The sequence below is a fragment of the Trichechus manatus genome, unplaced genomic scaffold (genome assembly GCF_000243295.1).
Source record: "Trichechus manatus latirostris isolate Lorelei unplaced genomic scaffold, TriManLat1.0 scaffold00013, whole genome shotgun sequence".
NCBI classification, from domain to species: Eukaryota; Metazoa; Chordata; class Mammalia; order Sirenia; family Trichechidae; genus Trichechus; species Trichechus manatus.
The window spans coordinates 19,259,172-19,284,635 of NW_004443949.1; the positions used below are offsets into that span (position 1 = coordinate 19,259,172).

At 39.0% G+C, this 25,464-nt stretch overlaps 1 protein-coding gene across 1 annotated transcript in view; it reads left to right on the forward strand.

Moving 5' to 3' along the window:
* The first annotated feature begins 1,051 nt into the window (after positions 1-1,051).
* The window catches only part of OBI1 (ORC ubiquitin ligase 1), a 45,056-nt gene continuing 20,643 nt past the window's right edge, over positions 1,052-25,464 (forward strand). The window contains exons 1-5 of the mRNA XM_004371408.2: positions 1,052-1,169; positions 14,393-14,528; positions 16,582-16,673; positions 18,438-18,686; positions 22,326-22,414. Coding sequence (XP_004371465.1) covers positions 1,098-1,169; positions 14,393-14,528; positions 16,582-16,673; positions 18,438-18,686; positions 22,326-22,414 — 638 coding nt within the window. The 5' untranslated portion in view covers positions 1,052-1,097. The remainder of the gene's footprint in view (positions 1,170-14,392; positions 14,529-16,581; positions 16,674-18,437; positions 18,687-22,325; positions 22,415-25,464) is intronic.

Genomic DNA, 25,464 nt, shown 5'->3' on the forward strand with positions numbered 1-25,464 from the left:
TCCAGAACCCCATGCTCTTAACCACGAGGCTGCTTCTGCTCACTATACTGTCTTTCTTTCCTGTAACATTAGTAAAAGTAGTCCCATAGGTTTTGTTTCTAAATCTTTCAACTCTCAGGCTGTTTTGTTTGCAAAAATTTATTACATCAGCTCTTCTTCACTTAAAAGCAAGTTGCAGTTAAATTCCCAGTCTGATATATTTCAGATTCAGTTAGGAACTTTTATAAGTCTTTCATTGGCTAGGAAATGCTAATTTATAACTTCACAAATGTTCCTTCTGGGTTGGACAACCCTGTGGTACATTTCACATTCAATCATGCACCCTGAAAAGAAGCTGTTAAAACGCATTGGGCAAGAGCTTTCAGGGAGTTTGGACGGCGCATACCATTTGCAGCTTTTTCCCATTTACGGGTGTATATGAGCGTCTGTGGCTCCTACCCTTAAGTTTTGTTTACGTAGAAAGCACAGAAGGGCCAACGTGAAAATCTGTCTTCAGGCAAAGCTGACATTAAATGTGTCCAGTAGTCTTTGGAAACAGATAAAAAGAGTAAAATTGACGTGCCCTCTTGAAGTACATCATTTAAGAACGGAAAGGGAGTCGGAGTAAGGTGGAAAGTTGTTTGAAAAATTAAATGAGAAATCTAACGTCTTTTCTCTTCATGTTTTGATTACTCCGTGTATTTACAGACTGTGTGGGACTTAATCTTTAGGTGATAAAGTCTCCCCCACGCCTCTCCGGGGAAAGATTTGGGATTTAAAATTGCTGTTGGTGTTCTTCTCTCCTCCCTCCACTATTACCGGTACTCTTCCTTTAAACTTTCAAGACGCCCAATGCCTGTAGTAAATCACCTTCCTTCCCATTTTCAAGAATCTTGCAGCTTCCGAATCGGAGAAAGTTAAAAAAAAAAAAAAAAAAAAAAAGAAAGGAAGGAAAAAAAATCCTCGGTGACGGAGCATTTTGAAAGCGCGTTTTCGTTACCTCTCCCTGGCGGGCTGTGGCCCTGCTGGGCCACCGTAGCTGGCCTCGCGCGGCCCCAAACGCTGCGAGGAGCTGCGGTCGGCGGGACTTCCGTGTTGGCGGGATTCTGAACGCTGCCATGGCTCAGACCGTGCAGAACGTTACATTGTCGCTCACGTTGCCCATCACGTGCCACATTTGCTTGGGGAAGGTAATGGGTGATTCGGGGCACAGCAGCAAAAAGGAGTAGGGTATGAAGTCGCCCGCCTTCGTAGAGGGCCGTCTTCATGCGGGGCGAGGAAGGGGCGTGAGGAGCCGAGATGGGGGAAGACGGTAACCCGCGTTCTTCTCCGGCGATGGGAGGCCGCGTTCTAGGGGACGACAAGAGTGCGCTGTGATTAATGGGCTTATCTGCGCGCCTTAGGATGAGGATGACAGCAGCCCCGGGCTTGGAGGGAGGGTGGCGAGGGCTGCTTCGCCACGGCCAGCGGCCTCACGCGGGCTGCCGCCGGCGTTTGGAGTCCGGTCCGAAACGAATCGCAACAATATTTTTCGCTCCTGTGCAACCCAGTATGCTGTGTAGTGAAGCTGCCCCCAAAGCACGTTACCTGGGAGCCTCGCCTTACTGGTTCTTAGCTCCCTGCACAGCCAGACTGTTCGGGTTCTTGGGCCTACACTACAGATTGGGGAGTGTTTCCATTTCCAAGATTCTTTCCTTTTAAACTGGCCTTTACCCTGGGTTGTGTGTTCAAAATGTGAAAAGCAAATAGTACTGGCCCTGAATGGTGTTTAGAATAAGAGGTGTGGTGTTTTAATTCCAAGAGGGTCAGGAGATAGAATACCCTCTCAGTGTGGAGCCAGAGATGCCTAATGTGTTTGTGAAACAAGGTGGAGAAAGTACTTTTGAATTAGAAACGGGAGTTGTGAATGTTGTGATGTATTCACCTCGCTTTCATTTCCATTTGTGCTTTCCATTCGATTCCTTAAAGAGCATTTCTTTACCGCATAGATCAAGAAGGGAGAAGATACTGTGCACAAGCTGGTTTTTTCCACCCTGATTTTTTTTTAGATTTGTGATGTGTCTCTGTGTTTACCCCAAGTGCAGACTGAAACTACGGCTGGAGCCTTAGAGTTGAGAAATGTAAACTTCATTGAGCAAACGTTTGAGACCCAACCAGTATGAGCATCCGTGGTGTTTAGGGTGATAAGAAGGCTGGCTTGGAAGCAACTGTTAGCTGTGATCCCAGTCAGAATGAAATGCCATCAGAATAGCAAATGTGCTGTGAACATTTAGGGGATGGCTTGATCAATTCCGACTGGAGAGATCAAGGAAGACCTCATAGAGGGTGGTGTTTGCCTTGTCATTTGCTACCACTGCTTACATGGCTAGGGGGAAGGGAAGGTGATGTTTCTATTTGCTACAGTTCTCTACATTTGGCTCCTGACATGAAGTCTCAGAAGTATGTGTTAAATTCCGAGTGAATTTCCTGCACAGCTAGCCTAAAGGAGGATAAAAATATCTTTAGGAAATAATTTTCCCTTGTTCTTAGTTGTACACATTATATCTAATTTCCATTAGTTAATAGGCTGTCTTTTCCGATTGTGTTGAAAATACGTTCTGCCTGTTTGATTTCCCAAATCTATACTTTTTGTATTTAACAACAGTGATACCTGCCTAATAGAGTACAGTGATTTTCACAGATTACTGAATGCTTTTGTGTGCATTTAATTATTTCGTTTTCTCTGTGCACCAGTGCTGTGAGATAGAACTGATTTTCCCCATTTCTTAAATAAGGAAATTAAGGCTTCGAGTCTGTGGTGGCTGAACTTCTTTAGTTCTCGTTTGTGTCTTTAGTAGATTACTTTCTGAAACACTCATTTGAGCTCATCCACCAGCAGATAATCTTGGTGTCTTTTCTATACTGATTAGCTTTATTCTAAAGTGAAAGACAAAATGATAAAAGTAAAGACTAAAGATTTGGGAACAGGCATTTTTCTGTCTATCAAGGGGGCAGAACGGTGTGGCGGCTGAGGACCTGCGCTCTGCATTCGGACTGCCGGGGTTCTAATCTAGGCTCTACCACTTCCTAGTTGTATGACCTTGTACAAGTTACTTAACTTTTCTTGAGCTTCAGTTTTCTTCTATATAAAATGGGAATGTTAACGGTATCAATTCTCCCATCCTCTGATTATTGGGAGGTTTAAATGAGATCATTCATACACAGTACTTAGCAGAAAGTCCGGCACATAATAATATTGTTAACCTTTACTATGGGCACTGAGACAGGTGCTCAAACTGAGAAAACCACTGCTTTCCAGTAAATGTTCTTTTCGCAGTTGCTCTATGAGGCTAAACGCTTCTAAATGAAGATACACCTTCCCAACAGTGAGACCTGTTATTTCTGGAAATTGCCACCGTATATCCGGGGTTTTTAACTGGTTCCATAGGATTGTTACCTTTTCTATAACCCATTGCCGTCGAGTCGATTCTGACTCATAGTGACCCTACAGGACAGAGTATAACTGCCCCACAGAGTTTCCAAGGAGCACCTTGGATTCGAACTGCCAACCTTTTGGTTAGCAGCCGTAGCTCTTAACCACTGCACCACCAGAGTTTCCCCCTTTCTGTAGTTAAAGCCAATCTAATTTGCTTGTGTTGTACCCCGCCACCCCCTCCCCACACATGCACACACCGTGTTTGTGAGGTACTGGAAACAATGTGGCCTGGAGTCACAACATGCTCTCTTCTGTCACTGCTTACCCCTCTGATACACAGCATCTCTGGTCCCCTCTGTGGTGTCCTGTAAGGTCTGTTTGAGTGTCCTTCCTCCCTAGCCTCTTCCAGATAATTATTCTTGTGCTGCCCTGACCATTTTCCCTAAAACTCACAATCAGCATCTTCTCTTCAGATTATTCAACAGAATTGGGAACCATTGTCCCTGAAAGATCAGTATTTTTTTTTTTTTTTAAGTACATATTACCTTGAAGGAGGCATGGGGAGGGAGGAGGAACTTAAGTGCCTAAGCCTTAAATCTGATGAGACAAGATGAATAAGATAGGTGTAGTGGAGTGGAGAGGAAAGAAGTAGGGGATTGAGTCTAAGTATGCACATGGTCAGTACATTGTCTTTTGAATATAAATATACTTAAAGTTGGAAAGTTTAGACATTTTGTGTTTACTTCCTCTGTCTCTACCTCAAGTAGATTGAAGTAAGAGCATGATACAGCCTAAGAAGTTACGTATCCATCCTGTAGAATGATTTATGTATAACATATCTTCTTGCCTATTTCCTCCTTAATTTTTTTTCCATCTCGTGGACTAGTAGGCTAGCAAGCCAAAATGTAGGAATAATCTAGCCTAGGTTACCTGTTAAGTGACATTTAAATTTATCTCTAGATAATACCAGGAGTTCATCGCTTCAGTTAGAAATCAAGCTGTGAAACCAAATTGTTGTGGCGTGTACACATTTATTGGCTGAATGTATGTTTTGTCATGATGGCAGCCAAAGGTGACCCACAGTTAATTTTCTGAAAAGACGAAGGAGATTCTCAAGAGAATTGCCAACCAACTAGACTTCTAATGCTGTTTACACTATTGTATCATATTCCATTATTCCTCACTTGTGTATGAGACCAAATATTAATCGATATCCACTTGGGGCTATTGATTGGCCAGCAGGTCATCCCCTCACTACACTGGGTACCACACTTTAAAATAAACATGAATAAACCAGGGCATTTTGAAAGAGTTTAGAAGAGGTTGAAATTGGGTTTGGAATAGTGTTGGAATAAATGGACATGATGGTGAATCTTTAAATACTTGTTTTTCACTTGGAAGGAATGAAGTTTTGTGTAGCTCCAAAGTATTAAGATTTCTATTTAATAAAGGACAAGCTCTCTGACTGAAATAACCAGAAATAAAATCAGCTTCCTTACAACATGGGGGGGCCCAGCTCTTGAAGTGTCTGGTAATAGACTAGACTATTGCCCACTAGGACTACTATTGAAAGGATTCCTTCTTTCAGAGAGGATTGCCTGCTTTGTTTTTCACACATATTGTTGTTTTAAAATCTTGAAAAGATAGGGCTAAGGACAAAGTCTTAATGCAACTTAGAGACAATTCCAGGTTGACAAAATTTATAAATCAGTATTCACTGGTGGCTGTTCATTGGCCACAAGTGATTCTCTCACTACACTGAGCCCACATTTGAGTCCTGATTGCCTCTCAGTCCCCAGCAGTGGATTTAAGAACCAGCCTTGCACCTAATTGTCACAAGTAATTTTCTTTAAAAAAACCACATGGAGTACAAGTTTTACATTTTTCTCACTTTTTCAGATTAAAATAAGTTTGAAGGCAGTCACTTTCCTAAAAGTATAACAATATTGTGTTTTTATGTACCTAGAATATAATTTAAAAACTAACACAAAAAGTTGATACATCCTGATTAATTACTAGGGTTGTGTGTAATAGCTGACATATTTCACAGATAGGATGCCAGTTTATTCTTAAAGCACTCCCGGTAGGATGAGGGTAGGAGAGGGGAGATTCATTACCCCTCCTTTTACCTGAACAGGGATGGGGACCCAGACCTATAGGCATTAAGTAATGGTGGTTCAGTGGTAGAACTCTTGCCTTTGATACGAGAGACCTGGTTCAGTTCCCAGCCAATGCACCTGTCCGTCAGTGGAGGTTTGTGTCTTGCTGTGATCAGTTTACACTTGACTGAAAGGTTGGCGATTTGAACCCACCCAGCAGCACCATGGAAGAAAGGCTTGGCAGTCTGTTCCATAAAGATTACAGCCAGAATAACCTCATGGAGCAAGTACTACTCTGTAACACACGGAGTTGCCATGAGTCAGAATCGACTTGATGGCAACAGGTTTATATTTTGTTTGTTTATGTTGCTGACAAGGTTTCCATGTTGCTTGCAGACTAAGATGGACTAGCAAGGAAGGCCTGGTGATCTGCTTCCAAAAACCAGCCAGTGAAAACCCTACAGATCACAGCAATCTGATCCACAGCTGATCATGGGAATAGCACAGAACCTAGCAGCGTTTTGTTCCATTGTGCATGGGGTCGCCATGAGTTGGGGGTTGACTCTATGGCAGCTAACAACAATTTAGTTCTTGGGATCACATAGTTTTAAAGTTCTAGGACCTAAGTTCTGGTGCAGAGTCAGAGGTTTCTTATAACATAGCAAAGGCCATCCAGGAATTTTATTTTGAAAAGTTCCCAAATTCCCAAGATGGAATCATTTCTACACAGCACCCTAATTCTTCTTCACAGTCTTGCAAGTCCTTCACTAGAAAACATGTAAAATTTTGACATACATGCAAGAAAGAATTTCGCTTATCTCTAGCAAGGATTCGAGAAGAGCTGGAGAATTAATTTTGAGTGTAATTTCCAGGCTACTTGGTGAAGTTGATCTATAGCTTCTTGCCTCCCACTGCCTACATCTGTGCCCTTTTCTGCAGCCCCTGCCCATCCCAGCCTCTTGCTGCTTTCTCTCGATTTGTAGTTGAATCACATTGAATACAAGTGCAGCCTCTGACACCTAATAACCTATATCATTATTTCTTTGAATCTTAACTTCCACAGCTGAAAGTGAATTTGATACTACCAACCCCACTGGGTTGTTAGGAGGATTCATGTGAATATCCTAGACCAGTGGTTCTTAAGTGGGTGGGTGACTTTGCCCCGCAAGGGACATTTGGCAATATCTATGGACATTTCTGTTTGTCTCAGGGGGAACTGGGTGCCAAAGATCTCATTTGAGAGTTAATTGGATATAAAGTCTAATAACAGGCAAATTACAACTATTTCTGTGTTTTGAGAAGATTTTATTAAAGAAAATAACCTGTGTTTTGGTGTTACATGTACGAGGGTCTCAGTAGAGGAGCACGGGTGGACAGGAACTGAGGGAGGGCTGGATTCCCCGAAAGGAACCCTGGTGGTGCTCGGCTGCTAACCAAAAGGTCAGTAGTTTGAACCTACCAGCTGCTCTGCGGGAGAAAAGACCTGGCAGTCTGCTTCTGTAAAGATTACAGTCTAGGAAGCCCTAATGGGGCAGTTCTGCTCTGCCATACAGGGTTGCTATGACTTGACGGCGCACAACAGCAAGAACAGATTCTTTGTATTTTTCTCCTGTGGGTTCCAGTCAAAACTTGTTTTAGGAAGTGTGGTTCTTTTTTCTGTATATGTTTCTATTCTGCTAAGCTAAATTTAAACCATTGCTTAGAAATTATCATCGGGTAAATACTTGGTCCAAAGAAAAAATGAATTAGTCAACACAATGGCAGTGATAATACCAGGTGTTGAATAATAAAAACAATTCTCATGTGGGTAACATTGTCAGTGGCTCTTATCAGACAGTCTGCCTTTGGTTTTTCTGTATCACTTGGCAGATTAAATGGAGAGGTTAAACTTTTTCATAGTTTGGCAGTGGCCTTTTGCTTCTTCAGACCCTTTGGGAGCATTATCTTAGCATTTCATTTTAGTACATGAAAATTCACTTTTATTAATTTTACAGTATGCAAGGCATTGTGCCAGGTGATGTAGGTGGAAACAAAGACGATCAGGGCACTGCCTCAGTTCCTGCCACCAAGGAATTTGAAATCTAAGAGAAAAGGCGGAATGTAAACAATTTTCTAAGTAGAGCACAATTCAGAAAGAAGTGACCATTAAATAAACACACAAAGTATACCTTATGGGAATCAGACAAAGACAAGTTTATTTCTAAAATGGATTAGTGAAGGCCTTCTAGAGAAGGTAACATTTGATTTGCATCTTAAAAGATGGGAAGAGTTTGATTTTTATTGTCTGGGGAGGGTGGAGAAGTCAGCAGGACAAATCAAGCTAAGAGATAAGGGCCTTCCTGAAAGGGAGCCCCCACTGTCTATGTCCTTTTTGGTGAACACGAAGTGTGGCTGAAGTGTAAACTGTCAGATTAAAGGAAATGACATATTAATTTAAGGGAAATGGTTATTTAAGAACCAAATAATGTTTTTAAAGCTCATAACCAGAGGAAAAAAACATTCTTTTTATGCAGAAGAGCAGTGAAAGACCATTGCTGTTTTGCAGGTGGGCAGTGAACACTGCTGATCCATATTTTAGGAAGTTAGCTCTGGCAACAGTGTGAAAGGTGGACTGGGAAAGGAATGTTTGGAAGCAAGGAAACTTGGGAAGAGGTCATTGGAATAGATCACGGGTAAAAGAATGAGAGCCTAAACTCATTAGTGGCGTGAGGATGGAAAAGAAGGGATAGATGATAGGTAAAGGAACATTTGGAAGTAGATTTGCCATATTTAGCTACTCTAAGATGTTGCATTATAACATCTCTGAAATGTGATAGCATCTTAGAAATGATGGATCCTACAATTGTAACTGGCAGTGTTTTTTATTATTTTTTCTCAGTAGTATATAGGTGAATTTTTAAATCTGTGGCTTCTTAGACTTGATAAAAGATAACAGGATTTGGTGACAGATTGGGTGGTCAGGATAAGTAAAAAGGGTGAGTCAGAGACAGCTCTGAGTGTTCTAGTTCAAGTGGTGAAGTGGTGGTGCCATTAACTTAGGTGGGAGGGAGTGAAGGAGGAGGAGCGGACATGTGGAGGAGGCTGAGTTTGGTTTTGGATGTATTATGGTCCAGATGGAGCCCTGGTGGCACAGTGGTTAAGCGCTCGGCTAAGCGCTCGGCTACTCACCGGAAGGTTGACAGTTCAAACCCACCAGCCACTCCGCAGGAGAAAGATGTGGTAGTCTGCTTACATAAAGATTTACAGCCTTGGAAACCCTATGGGGCAGTTCTACTCAGTCCTTTACGGTCACTATGAGTCGGAGTCGACTTGGCAGTGGACTTTTTTTTTTGTATTGTCCATGTAGCTGCAGGATCCCTGTGAGGAGATGGTACTAATGTTACTCCTCCCCTCCCCCCTGCAAGAAATTGCCATGTAGAAGTCTGTGCTAAGTGTTTTATATCCATTATCTAATCTTAAACACCTTTATGAATAGGGTACTAGGTTAAGCCACCACTTTCAGAGGAGGAAACTGGTGCCCAGAATAACTAAATGGCTGACCCAAAGTCAAACAGCTCCGTAAGTGGCAGCGCTGGAATTGACCCCAGTTTTGTCTGTTGAAGACTATACTCTGCCACTTTCTAAGGTCTGGTTACAGAGGGAAACTAGGGAAGTGTCAGCATAGAACAGATGTTAAAGCCATGTGGCACATGAAATGAAGGGAGAAAATAGACCTATATCAAGACAAGATGGCCCAAGGACAAAATGTTAGAGAGGGCAGTTGTGCGACCTCCAGTATCTTGACTGTAAGCATCTCCCTCTCTGTATTTTCATCATACTTACTCTGCAGCATTACTTCAGCCTCATCCATTGGTTGACTCTCATTTTTTGCTGCCATTGTTAACTATGCGTGTCCTCATTTCCCCTGTTAGCCTTGGTCATTTATTATCATCCTTCCCTTGTCTCTGTCTTCCTTCCTTGGCAGAACCCCAACTCTGTAAAACCACCTACTCATCTACTTCCTGTCTGAACCTGACCTGCTAAATATTGCTCAGAAAAGTATGTACGTATGTTAATTTTTCTTTAAATTCAAAACCACAGACCTCAAATAGGAACTCAGTAATGTTCAGCAATCCTGCTATATGTCCCTAGTAAATTTTCCACTTTTCAAAATAACTTTATTCTCCTATTTTCTCAAATCTATAACACCCCCCTCCCCAACTCTCAGCCAGTAGGTAACCTTACTTCATATTTAATGACAAAATATAAGCAGTTGAAACAGTTGGAACATGAATTTCCTCCACAGATTGTCTAGCCTCTGCATTTGTTCTCACACCCTCCGCTTTCCCATCAGTTACAAAGGAAGACAAGTCCTCACTCCTATCTAAGCCAGAATCTCCCCTTTGTGCTTTGGATCCTATTCCCCTCTTGACTTAGGGACTTTGCTATCTATGGCTATTACTCCCTTCTTCCATCATTACATCCCTCTCTTTAGTGTATCGTTTCCATCAGCATTCCTAACCATGGTCTGATTCTTTATTCTCTCTCTTTACAGCAAAACATGAAAGAGTTGTCTGTATTCTCTCTACCTCTTCACCTCCCATTGTTGCTCAACCTCCAATCAGGTTTCCATCTCCAGTACCCCCCTGAAACCGTGCTTACCAGTAACAGATCATAGTGACCTCCATGCAGTCAGATCCCATAGTCACTTCTCTGTCCTCATCAAACTTTGTCCCTTATCAACATTTGACATATTTGGCTACTATGGCCCTCTTGAAAAACATTCTTCTCATGGCTTTGGTGAGACCATGTTCTCCTTCTCTGTACCACAGGCTCCCTCCTTCTCAGTTTTCTTTGCTGGTTCCTTCTCCTCTTCCTCTGCTTGATCTCTTCATGTTGGAAAGCCCCAGGCGGTGCTCCTGGAATACCTTCTCTTCTCCAGCAATTCTGTCTATGCAGGGGATCTCATGGCCAAGTGCCATTCTCTTTTAGATGCCGTTCTGTTTTATGCCAGTGACTCTCAGAGACTGCCTTGCTGAATTTCTCCACTTGAAAGTCAAGTTGGTATCTCAAATTAACATGGCCAAAACAGAATTCTTGATTTCCACCCTGTGTGAAACCTGCTTCTCACCTGTCTTTCCCATCTTAGTAAATGGTAGCACCAACCACTGAGTTGCTCAGAACCCTTTTTAGATTGAAGAGATACTTAACCTTTTTGTGGGAGCAAATACATAGATTGCCTTTAAACATGCAGTCTTTAAATGGAGGATGCCTCTAGGAGATGGGAGAGCACCTTGTATCCCCTTAAATAATGTACAGTTTTATGTCGTGAGTATTGGCTTTCATTCATTTTCAAATGAGTTAATGACTTAAAAAAAATAAAGTCACTGCTCTAAAAGTAGATATTAATTCAAGGAGATAATTCTTCCTGCTATATCTGGGCTTCTTCATTTGGGGGTATATGTACTTTTAGGAATATGGTGTGTGTTTGGGGGAGAGAGAAGCTAAGAATAGATAACAGCATTATTTTCTTGGTACTTAGTTTGATTTTTTTTGCTCTTAAAAGGCTTTATGACTTAAAAATGGAATTAAAACACACAAGAATATATTATGGTCTGGGCTTCAGAATCACATATCTTTTTAGGAAAAAACAGAACCTGGAAAGAAATTTCAGGCTTGTTGTCTGCCCCTTGAAACTCTGACTGGGAGTACCTCAGAGATAAGCATTCACTCCTTGGTGCTGGTAGGAACAATTTGGAAGTAGAGCTTGAGTTTGAATGCCATAGTATCCTGAGGCATGGAGAGCAGTGCAAGTGTTTCTCTGAGGGAAGTGGTTTGTGGCAGTCCTAACTTTTCATGCTCCCGCTGTTTGCTGTGCTTTCCCTCAGTTGTCTAGTCTTCTAGTCCCCACTGCAGAAGGGCTTTGCACTGGTATTGTTATTAATATTGGGACAAGAAAAATAATGAAGATGACTCAAGTGTTTTGAGTCCCGCAGTGAAAACCGAAACACCCATTGCCACTGAGTTGATTCTGACTCATAATGACCCTGTAGGACAGAGTAGAACTGCCCTGTAGGGTTTCCAAGGCTGAAATCTTTCCAGAAGCAAACGGCCACATCTTTCTCCCACAGAGTATCTGGTGTGTTTGAAACTCTTAACTTTTCAGTTAGCAGCAGAACACTTTTACCATTGCACCACCAGGGCTTCTTTCCACAATGAAAGTACCATGTAAATCAAGTGAAAGGCTAAGGATTTCTATCCTGTTTTTCTTTTTTCTTTCTAAAGTTGTGCTGTTTGACGAGTTCCCCAACTAATTGAACGTTAAATACTGTCTTAATAGTAATTAATTCATTCCACAAACCTTTATTGACTATCTAGTATATACAAGGCTCTCTTCTAGGAGGCAGGGTTTTAGGAATGAATGAGACTAAAGAAGTTCTTGCTCTCCTGGAGCCTCTATTCTAATAGGGGAGACAATAAATATGTAAACAGGGAGAATATAAATATGTAAACAAACAGGTAGTATCATAGCATAGTGTAAATGCTATGAAGAAAGCCAAAGCAGCTTCTCTTTTCTGTTTGCTCTTGGAAAAAATAACTACACACAGTCGAAACACCCGATTAACCCTGAGCAACCACCCTATTTCTTCATGCCTTGGTTTCCTTGTCTGTAAAATGTACTTACCCTGTTTACCTCACAGGGTTGTAGTAAAAAAGGAAGCGGAAAAAGAGAGAATGTATGTGAAAGCCCTTTGTAAAATACAAGGCTTAATATACGTATAAGGTATTATTATTTGTACTTGTTTAAATGGAGTCGAGGATTTGTGTGTTTGATATTTGTCAGTCTTTCTGTCAGCGTTGTTTCATGTATAGCTTATAAACCATTTGATAGTGTGGCTCATGCCTTTTGGGGTTGTTTCATATCTCTTAGGTTTTGGGGAATTTCTAGTAAGTCAATGTTTAATGGTCAGTTGCTATTATTCCATAATACAGTAGAATGAATTGAAGGAAAGATTCAAGCATAAGATGAGTAATTGGGCAAAAAGAACTTTAAAGAACCTTCTGATCCTGATATTTCATAATTCTAAAATAGAATAACTTGTGGAAAATTGTCCCAGCCTCAGTGGGACAAAAAACATTTTCTTTCTGCCCATGAATGTGGCTAGGTCCAAAAAAAAGAATTTCATAATATGTTAAAAGCCTCAGTCTGTGGCTGCTGCCTCAGCAAGTATCTTTATGCAGTCATAAACTGCATAACGTCTGTTGAAGCAACTTCCAACTGCATATACGTTCATGGTCCCGTAAGGTTATAACAGAGTTCAGAAATCCCAGTCGGAGAATGGGACGTAGCAGATGTAACCATAGATGGCCAGTGCAACAGCTTCCTGCACACAACACATGTAGCTCACGTCTCTTGTATACAAAGTGATTGCATTGCCAGGTGTATAATGATACAGTACACATATAATCTGTAATACATATGTCTTGATAGTCATAATAAGTGCCTGTGTTACTGGCTTATGTTTGTATTGTATAAGTCGGTCTTCCATTTCCATGGGTTCTGCATAAGTGGATTCAGCCAACCATGGATCAGAAATATTTGGGGGGAAAAAGTTCCAAAAAGCAAACCTTGAATTTTCCACGTGCCTAGCTCGACACTGAGTCCACGCAAAGGAAGGGATGTGTAGGCATACCCTGCTGTAGCCTCCTGCCATTTCACTGATCCTCAGTCTCTCTTCAGCAGTTGTTATTAGATCATTGTTCACCTCACGCCTTGTTCATTCACTACTTGTGTGCACCCTTTGTTTCTGTGAAAAAATGGCTCCTAAAAAAGCAATTTTTTTTTTTTTTTAAAAAACAGGCCTTTAAAGGCTAAGTGTGAGGGGGTTGAGGAGAGCAAGAGGAAGGAGTTTAAGGCTAGTAAAGGGATGGATGGCTAGCTATGGAAAGCACTACAGCCTCCAGAACTTCAAGATCATGAGTGAATCAGCATCAGCATTCCCAGAAGAGCTCAAAAAACTTACAGAAGAGAAAGGCTACTTTCCAGAGCAAGTCTTCAATTGTGATGAAACAACTATTTACATAGCATTTACATTGTGTTGGGTAATATAAGTAATCTAAAGATGATCTGAAGTATACAGAAGGATGTGTGTAGGCTATATGCAAATAGTATGCCATTTTATATAAGGGACTTGAGCATCTGCAGATTTTGGTATACGCAGGGGTCCTGGAACCAATCCCCCACGGATACCAAGGGATGACTTATACTATACTTTCTGTCGTCCCCAGATTACAAACGTCCAGTTTACGTAAAACCCATAGTTACAAACCAACCCCATAAAGCCTATTATATTAAAAATTCAAGGTACATACAATGGCTTGTAATAACAAATGGGTGTTGCTTTGTGACACACATCAAAACATTATTTTTATTGTTACTGTATTATTATGTTAAAGATGTTTTAGTGTACTTGGAAGTGTTTAATTTGCTTATGCATAAAAAGGTACACTATGCTCTATACTAAGACAAGGATTTGACTAACTGACTTTAGATACGATCCATACCTAACTGTTCCAACTTACGTACAAATTCGACTTAAAGACAGACCTAGGAACGGAACTCATTTGTAAGCCAGGGAGTGCCTATACGTAATATGGTGTTCACATAATATCCAAATCTCATAATGTCCTATTTCACAGAACATATTGTGGACATTAAGTGACACATGACTGTGTATGCAGCAGTGAGGTTTCTTATAAGAAGCAGTCCTTTTATAAATGCTAGACATTTTATATTCTCTTTTAAAGCACCTACTCTGCTGTACTCTAGAGAAACAGTTTGTTTGCTCTGAACTAAACTATTCTGGGTTTCTAGTTATGACTCTTGCCCTGTACTAAAAGTAATGTTTCTTTTTTGAAGGTACGCCAGCCTGTCATATGCATCAACAACCATGTATTTTGTTCGATTTGTATCGATTTGTGGTTGAAGAATAATAGCCAGTGTCCAGCTTGCAGAGTCCCCATCACTCCTGAAAATCCTTGCAAAGAGATTATCGGTAAGGGCCTATTTTACATATGTGTAGAAACAGACTTGAAACAGTCTCCAAATAATGTATATTTGGGGGAAGACTGAAACAGACAGTTTTCAATGATGTAATTTGGCCAGCATGCTGGGTGGATTAGTAATTTATATAATATATGTATGGAGCAACTGAGGGACACTAAGCATTATGAGAGATGGTAAGAAAAATCAACCTTAGAGCTTCATGGAGTTCACATTCTGGGAGAGGCGATGCATGTGGCCCAAAATATTAAAGGTTTAAAGCAGCAGATTCTCAGGGCCAATAAAACAGCCCAGAAAGTTCAGGCAAGGAAATTCACTTAGGAACACTGAGAAAGTCTTCATGAAGTAGATGGCATGTAAGCTATACATTTAAGGATGGATAAAATTTCAACTGGTAAAGATTAGGGAGGGCATTTCATGCAGAGGAAATGACATGAACTAAGGTTTAGAAGTTGAAATACACAGGACATGTTTTTGGAAATATAATCAGTCTGGTTTGGATCTGACTACTATAATAAGACTGAAAAGGTAAATTGAGACTTTACTGTAGAGAACCTGAGTGACAAACTAAATCAGAGATTTGCCCTTTAGGTGAGAAGAAGGGTGAAGTGCACCTGATAGTTTTAAGCAAGAGAGTGGCATGATCCAAAATATGCTTTAGGAATAGTACTCGGGTAGTGATATGCAGGTGAGAGACAGGATGTGAGTGGGTCAGGTAGGAGGCTTTTGCTCAGGTGAAGGAGAATTTGAGTCTGGATTAAGGGTGGGAAAGAACAGTCAGTGGCACACTAATATGGGCAAGAGGGGAAATAAAACTTGAACTAGAGGATCCTTGAAAAATAAAACATTTAAAGAGTGTTTTTAGTTTATGGTTTTTTATCATGCTTATATAAGTCATTTCTCTCAGATTGCAAAAATTAAAATGATCTTTATTTTTGCTTTAGGAGAAACTGAAAGTGAATCTATAATTAGCCATGTATAGAAAACACTGTCCAGAAAACTTACAGAAGTCATTGTAATAGTCCCAAATTAAGGAAAATGGACATAAATAACATTTTTACGGTGGAAATGAAAAGGAAAAAGACATATGCTGGAGGCAAAGGAAGAACTAATGGGACTCTGGAACTAAGATATCCAAAAAGATGGCCGCAAGGTCTCTTTCTTGGGTTTCTGGATGAAGTGGGCTAGCAGAATAATTCTCTGCTGTGCTGCATGGTGCAGTGTTGAACTTTCTATCTCTAGTTTTTTCACCTGTACTGAAGTTCACCAGAGTCAAGACTTTTCTTGCAGAATATGAGCTTTGATGATTAAAAGAGTTTGAATGATTTTCCCCCTAGTTCTTTTCAAATCCCTTCTCATGCCTTCATTCATTGATATCTAAGTGACATTTCATAAATTCTCTCCAGTGAAATAGTTCATCCATCCTTGCATTTAGATAAAGAGGGTCCTGAAAAAGAACATCTGTAAAATGCCTTTACTATCATGATGCTAAGAAATACAAAGAAAAATAGGGTAAACAAGTGTAAGTGAAGAGCTTTAAGGTATTCATCTTGAGAGTATTTATAACAAGTCATTATGGGCATAGAGTTAATATTATGAGTTATAATCCATTGTATCTGGGTTGTTAGAATCAGTGAAAAGACCCATTAATCTTTGCAGTTGTGTTACCAGTAACCAGGCATGTTTGAATAGTTCATTGGTCTTATCATCACTTAACAATTGTCTAGTATGCAGACTGTAGTAGTCCAAATGTGATACATTAATAAAATACAGGCTTTGCTTCATGGAATTTACAATAATAAGATACGTAGGTAAGTAAACACACACATGATATTTTACTGAAGGTATTTCTTATGGTGTTATTTGATATTTATTTTTTTCTGAGCATTGGGATAGAGACAAGGTCTAGATGGCAGCCTAGAATGTGTATATAAGGGACAGGGTAGAAGTTATGCTGGGGAACTAATAAAACAGTAAGTAAAGGGTTCATTTTCATTTTACCCAAGTCAGAATGAAAAATCAGGGCTTTTTTTTTTTTTTTGTAGGAGGAACAAGTGAAAGTGAACCTATGCTAAGTCATACAGTCAGAAAGCACCTTCGGAAAACTAGACTTGAGTTACTCCACAAAGAATATGAGGTAAATAATAATGTTTAAGATGTTAACAGTATTGAATTCAAGGTAAAAGTGAACTACCTCAGTCTTCAGACTTCGTAAACATCCAGTGAAATCTTATTTTAAGTGCCAATTAAAAAACTTACTTGATAAATTCTTTTTCTTTTCCATTCCTCCATTTCAAATAGAGGAAAGGAACTTTTTGTTTCCTTTAAGCGTCAAAGAAGGGGAGAAGAGGATTTGACATAAAGGGAACAAATGGAAGCATTTCCTTTTTTGATTTAAATCTGTACCTCAACAGACTCGTCATTCTGGAAGTATTTGCTCCCTCAGGAAATTGGGAGATAAAGGAAAACCCTCTTGGGAAAATCAGTCTTTTGACTCCCACGAGACATTATGAGTGCTCTGGTAAACAGTGATTAAAACCTCCCTTCTGTTTTTGTTTCTGACTAAATTCACTGATGATTGTATGCCTGATCAATTCTGGTAAAGTAAATATATCTTAAGTCAACTACCAGCAAAGAAATTTTAGTGTGAAATATGCTGTTTTCTAATTCTTGTCTGAAGGTGAATGGGCAGGCTCATTTGACATGGTGATGGGGTTTTTAATAACTTCATGCTAATGGAATGCATATGCTTTTGAATGGTAGATTTTAATCCCTGTTGTCATTTTATGTTGACTAAAGAGAGAATATTATTGATCTCCTTTTAGACACAAAATATGTTTAAGTTAAACTCTATACATGGAAACTACTTCAGCTGCCTCAAATAACTTTTGAAATAAAGTGAAGTGTAAATAAATGATTTGAATAAATGTTCTTTCATATATGTGTTTTCCTATATATTTGTTTATTAATAAATATATTAATTCAAACCAATAAAGCCATTATCTCATTTTATAATACTATTTAACTTGAAATGTATGTAATTTAAAATAGTAAATAGTGTTATCTGTGTTAATTCTACAATGTATGCTTATATACTTAAATCGATATTTATCATAGTTAAGTCCTAATCAAATCCTTTGAGAAATCACTGGCATTTTGAGCTACTTGGATACAGTGGAGTTTATTGTCTAATTACAGAATTTCTAACAACCTTGGTTTAGTGAAATATCTATTACAGATGAATAAATGATATTACAGGAAAGGGCTCTGGTGTAAATGTCTAGTGATTGGATTTAAAATAAGTAGTTCCAAAGGAGGAAAACTAATACTTAGAATAATCATGGTGGTAACTGAAGAACCATAATCCAGAAAAGTTAAAAATTAAAAACTAACTACAGGTATTATTCTGAAATGAAAAGTGAAAGGAAATATTATATGATTTCACTCCTACTTCAAGTATAGAAGCAAAAATATAAACATTAAACAAAACTCTTAATAGATCACCTTGGTGTACACTGTGTTTTTTAATTCCCCTCAGTAAAGCGATTACATGTGCCTCAAAATTTTCTTCTGAAATGGAAGCTAATTCCCTGTTGGAATTCAAGCAACTTTCTTGTTATCTGAATGATATCTTAAGTGGAATCAAAAATTCGACATTTTCAGTTTTTTAAAACTGCAAACTATCATTGAATTAAACATTGAAGCACCAAAAATGCCAGTTTTATCAGAGTCAGAATACATTTGGAGAATTTCAGCAGTACCTGACTCTCTGGCTATGTAACTATTTGATCCGTAAATCTGTGCATCTACAGAATTTTGAGTATAAAATTTTAAAAACACATTGGCTTCAGTTTAACATACTTATGTGTTCAGTATCTAATGTTATGCAATCCTTTTTCAGGATGAAATAGATTGTCTGCAGAAAGAGGTAGAAGAGCTTAAAAGTAAAAATCTCAGCTTGGAGTCACAGATCAAGACTATTCTGGATCCTTTAACCTTGATGCAGGGCAACCAGAATGAAGACAGACATCCAGTTGCAGATAATCCAAGTAAAATTGACTCAGAAACTGTAGCAGAGTGGAAGAAAAAACTCAGAACAGCTAATGAAATCTATGAGAAAGTGAAAGATGATGTAGATAAGCTAAAGGAGGTAAGTGTGGTTGTGTTTAAAATTATGTGTGGTTGTTTTTAAAATTCTGTAATACTTTTAAGCACCTTCAATAGTATGTTGACTCATCATCAGATATTTGTGGGGTAAGGGTGAAACCCCTAGATGAGCATTTATATGCAGTGGGAAAACTTGCTTTTTCTCCTTAAATGTCATTAGCTGCCAAGAAATATCAGATGGTTCCATTTGTGACTATAATTGGAGACTCTATAGTGCTTCTGTATGAGTTTGCATCTTCTTTTGGGAGGATGACATCAATTTAAAGGATCTATTTCTATTTTCCCCTCTTTGTGGTTTGCCTTAATTTTTTTTAAGCTTATATCAGTGACTACCCTACATGCATAAAAGCAAACTTACCATTTCCCTGCCTATAAAACGAAAGATTTGGACCGTATCTTTGCTAGCACTACCATTCTCTCATTCTTAAGATTGTAAATATATAATTAAAGGTTTAGTGACTAATTCCAAGAAAGCTGTGAGCAGCCACTTTAGACTATTCCATGCAAAAGAATATTGTGGCTTATGAGGCTGGTTCGTTTTTTAGATTATCTTCCCATCCATCCAACAAAATAGAGAGTGCATAAGTGAAAAAGGCGAACCTCTGATTTTTCCAGTGTAGGAAGGGAGGTGAGATCTGTGCCATCAGCACTGGAATCTACAATCAAGTGTTGTGGAGCTCTGTTGACCAAAGGGACCAGCATTAACTTTTACTTCAGATTTATACACAGTGGAGTCCTCTTATGCTAAATGGTAATGGTTTTGTGGTACCCAGCTCCACAGTCACTCAGCCTGTCTACCAAACCAAAACCGAACACATTGCCACTGAGTCGATTCCGACTTACAGCGACCCTGTAGCACAGAGTAGAACAGCCCCATAGAGTACCCAAGGCTGGAAATCTTTACGGAAGCAGAGTGCCACATCCTTCTCCCTTGGAGTGGCTGGCAGAGTGACTGGTGAGTTTGAACCACTGACCTTTTGGTTAGCGTCTGAGCACTTAACCACTGTGCCACCAGAGATCCACCCTGTCTACAGTCCCTTAAAATACCATTCCTATGCTGAATTACTAAATCCTGTCTCCTAAATCACCGTTGAGCTCCCTATGGTGTTTTGAAGAGGTACCACTGTATTTTAAAAAAAAAAGAAACCAAACCTGCTGCTGTCAAGTCGATTTCAACTCACAGCGACCACTGTATACTAGCTCGCAAATGCTCAGGGAGGTCAAATAGCAGAGAAGTGTTTGCAGCTTAATGTATATACTAAACCATCTTCACACACGAACACATGAAATAAATGCTGTTTGAGATCCGAGAAGGACAAGATGAAAGGAAGGAGGGAACTTAATGCTTTCTGCTTTCAGGTAGAAGAAACTATAGACATTAATTGCAATGAGTTTGTTGTATGTTTAGGGGAAGAGTATAGTTTCTTTGGGTATTGATGGCCAACATTAACATGTTGGTTTGTATAAAGAGAACACAAAAAAGAATGACAGTTGGGAGGTTACCGTATTTATCAATCTACCATGTCCTGTAACTTTCCTGCCTCTTGTTGAGCCATCAGTAAACTCCAGATGATCTCCTATATAGTAATTAAACTTCATTTAAATCTTTGGCAATAAATGCATCTTTACTTAGAGCATGAGGCTCTATATGAAAATTTTACTCTGGGCTCCTAAGAATAGTATGGGGATGTATATAAAAACGAGTACATAAAGCACAGTTAGTTTCTCTTAATGTTCACATGTTAAATTCACTACCCAAAGCTACTCTTAGACCTCAGAATTATTTGGGACATTTAATAAGCTCCGTTTGAGATCCTAGTGATAGTATTAGGTACTAGGCTATAAATTGGGCATAAATGAATTTAAAAATGTGAGCACAAAGACAGAAACTCATGTGAAGTGCAGAATAATAACACTGTAAATCAAATACAGGAGAACAAAAAATTCAGAATAAAGGACTACTTAGAAGGAGTGCAGTTGACTTTTTCTAATGTTTTCTGGACTAGATGAGTTTTGAACCATCATGAGGCCAGTGTCATTACCCAGTCAGTGTCGAGTATGCAGAAGTTGGCTGAAGTCTTTGTTACTCTTTTAGGTACAACAAATAGGCAGAAGTCTGCTTCATAACTTGAATTCTCCTAAGATTCCGTAACTTGAAAATATCTCTGATAGTTGAGGAACTAGCCAGCCCATAATGAGAAGTATTAGAGAACCACAGGACTGGTGAGAGACCTTGAAACATAGGGATACTGTATGGGGGATAGGGAAAGGAAATCAAAGGAGTTTCTAATTTAAGCTTGTCAGCATCATCAGAAAACATTCACTAAGTGCCTCTTCCTCTTATGGTGCTATGCTTGAGGGCTTAATTCATTGTGTGTGTGAGGAAGTAAATGGCTTTCCTTATATCTTCATAGAGGCAGTAATGGTGTTTATCAGTTACTTAAAAACTTAACCCTCCACAATCCTGGTTCGTGAGCAACCTTGAAGATAAGCAGGTGCCCAGATCCCAAAAGGAACCTGGATGAAATGAGTCTAAGTAGCAGAGCTAGGCTTCATACCGAAAAGGATACTCTCTGCCATGCTTCCCTTGTAATCATCATGGGGTATTTGTGTGTGGATGGGCGAGTAATACAGTGAAGAGTTCTGGAAATTAATTAAAAACCTTGATCAAATTTTTAAAACTCTGTTTTTAAGCTGCTGCTTCATTGACAGCAGTTCTTGTGACCCACTCACTTTGAATGTAAATGTCCTCGTCAAAAAGGGAATGTTTCTTGCCCGGTTATGAGGCTGGTTTCTAGTCTAGGATGTCTTGTTTTTCTTTGGTATTCACAAATGCGGTGACTAGGGAATTTAAAAGAAGTAGCTTTTAAGAAGACTGTAAAATTCAGGTACACTGCTTTTCAGACTAGCCAGAGTCGATATCTATATAGAGCCTATCTGTAGAGCCTCCAGATTTTCTATCAGTTAGTGTTTTGTTAGGAGATTTTTAGCTATCATACAATTCAAGAAAAAAATCACACTTGGGATTGTTTTTGTTTTTTTATATCAAAGGAGAGTCCTTGGAATGATTAGAAAATATTGACCCAATTTTGAGGGTCCCAGAAGTTATAAGCCAGGGTATTGGGAAAGCCTTTTTGAAGAAAGCAAGCAATTTAAGCATATTAGATTTCTTCTCACTAGAAAAATATTTTAAAATAACAACCAAAAAAATCAATCTCATAGCTAAAGAATTAACTCTTCTGCATTAGTTTTGCTAACAGTTGCAGGTGTTATAATGTTACCATGCTTAAAGTAATTCAATTATGTGAAAAAGAAGAAAAAAACAAAAAACATGTATTTGCCATTTGTATAGTCCCCTAATGACTCTGTGCTAACTAATGTCGCTCTCTTTATTTCCCTTGATAGGAGATGTGCGAAGTGCTTGGGGAATACAAATTAACAATGCTTGGTCGTGTTCACAATTTCACAAGTCATTCCCAGGGTGATTTTAAGTTTCTGAAGGCCATGTTCTAAAAATCCATTTTCTGATATTGCTGTAAAAAATACAGATGGCTCACGTGATAATTTTTACAAGGCACTTTTGTTTTAGCTTGTGCTTAATTATCTCTTTTTTTTTTTTAAGGCAAATAAAAAATTGAAATTGGAAAATGGTGGCCTGGTGAGGGAGAATTTACGCCTAAAGGCTGAAGTTGATAACAGATCACCCCAAAAGTATGTATTTTGCTCACAGAGCAATGTTTCAGATTATGTCAGTGTTTTAGAATAGGCTATTATGATAGTTTGTGTGTTTAAATTGACTCTTTTTTATTGAAGCATGTAGGTTTAGGTAGAATATCTTATCTCTGATAGTCAAGTGTGTACTTGTGTTATTGGGAAAACCTTAGCCTTAGTTAAGGCTAATTTTATAGAAAGGATTTAATTCTTAACCTTTTTCCTTATCTGATTAACAAAAGGATTTTGTTAATTCATCCTTCACTTGACTTTACATGTAACTGTTTAATAGTACTAACATAACCTATAGTAGGCAGGTTAATGTAACCTTTTCTGAGGTAGTCATAATAACAGTTAACATTCATGTAGTGCTTTCTCTATGCCAGGTACAACCAACCTGTGATGTAGAACAGTTCTTATTCCCTATTTATTGATGAGGAAATGGAGGCTTAGAGAGAGAAAGTTAATTTATCTGTCTAAATCTGAACATTTGGTAAGTGGTGGACATAGAATTTGAACCTAGGTAGTCCACACCCAGAGTCTGTGCTCTTAACCATTACACTAAAAAGCCTTTCTGAGATAGAATTTAAGGCATCGTTCATTAAATTTTGGACTGATTTGAAACTGTTCAGTTAAATGAATTTGTTCTTCCTTTATAACGGGTTGGTTTTTATTCCATTTCAAAGGATAAGAGATTACAACTGTTGATTAGTTTAACAGTTAGTTTGCCTGTTTAAAATCATTAGGAAATTAAGAGTTGAAGATGGAAAGACAATTGGAGACAACCCTTGAGGTTCTTATTTTCCTAGGGGAAAAAAAGACAAGTGAGAAAAGAATATGGTTCCTGAGGTCAGACAGCCTCTCTGAGGGATGGCATGTCAGGACTGCACACTTTCTTCCCACCCAACTACTAGACTTCATTTCTTTCTATTGGAAAAAAACAAGGCAGGCATAAGCAACAATGGAAACTTATCCCAGCAGAAATAGCTCTCTGCTTTTCATTTGAAAAAGATGGTGCCTGGCTACCATTACTGAACATTTTCATCAAAGATTCTGTAGAAGACTCCTGATCAAAAGAGGGGAAATGCAGAATAGAATTTCAAATTCACATATAATATAAGCTTTCTGGAGCCACTGAGGTTGAATGAACCCCCGCAGTTATTGCCCTGAGATAATCTTTAAACCTTAAACCAAAAAATATCCCCTCAAGTCCTCTTAAAACCAAACAGTAGTTTAGCTTAAGTAGTAAAGAATGTCTGCCTTGAGCATTGTGCTCTTTTAAGGTCTATTTATATGGGCTCAAATTGACAACAGCAACTAGAAAGATTAGATAGGAAACTTAGGGGGCAGTGGGTTTATTTTAATGGGGAAGAAACAACTTGGAAAAGGAGGGTGAGAATGGTTGCACAACTCGAAGAATGTAGTGTCACTGAATTATACACCTAGAAATTCTCGAATTGGTGTACATTCTGCTGTATATATTCTCAAGAACAAAAATAAGTTATAAAAAAAAAAGAGGGAGAAAATGTCACCTTCCGTAAAGCAAGTGTGATATCAGCAAATGATAGAAGTGAACCATAATTACATAAAGCAGATATAACTAACCAGTAATGAAAGAAGCATAGCTTTTACTTTTGTATAATTCTTTCCCTCTGTTCTCCAACCTTGTTTTTCTTCCACTTGGTTTGGATAGTGTCCTCCTTTGACAAATTAGTGAAATCAGCTTAGGAAGTGTTGTTATGTGGCGGTTTGAATTTCTGCTCCTATTATTTATTGGCAGCTCGCCTTGCCAGTCATAGTAATGCTTGTCCATTAGCCGTTTCCCACACCATGCTGAATGGAACTAAAGCTATTTTGTTTGTAGCTTTTATTTCTTGAAAAGTTCCCCACCAGATTTCAGATTTAATGCTAGCCACAAGAATGTGTTTTTAAATATCCATGGCTCCAACTTGATAAATAACTGAAGAATCTCACCTGAGGAGACCTGGCTCCAGTCTGCCCTAAAACAAGAAACCACACGTCTGAATCCAATATAACTTTAGGCCTTGCCATCTTTTCCTTCCTCTCCTTTCCTCTCCTCCCCGTGCCTTAATGTGAAAAGTGTCCCTTCAAAAGCGATTTGAACTGACCCCTGTTCCAGATCAATTTGCAATGCATTGAGGTATTAAATGCAATGCATTTGATTTATTGCCTTGTTTACTCTGCATCACCAAGCCCTAGTGGGAGTCTGAAGAGAAGCTGACCACAGCTGAACCGTGCAGATTTGATTCACCTGAGGAGCGCTCCTATCTTGTATGGAAAAGAACACAAAATTCAGGAGTTTGAAAGTAAATGCAAGCAAATAATTAAAAAAAAAAAAAAAAAATCTATTCCATTTCATTCCCTCAGTTTAGGAAGTGCCTTGATGGATTGTTTTTTTCTTGTCTACTTGGTTAGGTGTCAAGGTGTGCTTTTTATACATGTGGCCTTAGTCTGATGTACTCTACAAGTTGAGCATACATACTCCAGTCATACAGAGAGAGAGCTTTAAAATTTAGACACCAGAGAGGGAAAAATTTAGGAAGATATTTCTTTCCAAGAAGCTCAATCAAATACTATACCATTGCCCAGAAACTAGACTAGCATCTGATATGACCGAGGGAGACTTAAGTATTTATGTTGGTCTCAAGTAGATGGCATTGTATAAAAATAATATACTTTATATAATTTTTTTTAGTAGTGCTATAATCTTTTAAAATGATTTATCTTCTCCGCTACTGTTTTTCTTCTTTTATCCTCCATTATATCTAATCTTAAAGTGAGTTGTTATGGTTACTGTTTGGTGCCGTGGAGTAGGTTTTCAACTCATAGTGACCCTATGTGACAGGGTATAACTGACTCATACGGTTTTCTAGGAGCCCTGCCGGTGCAGTGGTGAATCTGTGGGTTGCTAACCGAAAGGTTGGTGGTTTGAACCCACCAGCAGCTCTGCGGTGCTACTGTGTCACATGGGGTTGCTATGAGTTAGAATCGACTCAACAGCAGCCAACAACAATAACAGTCTTTATAGG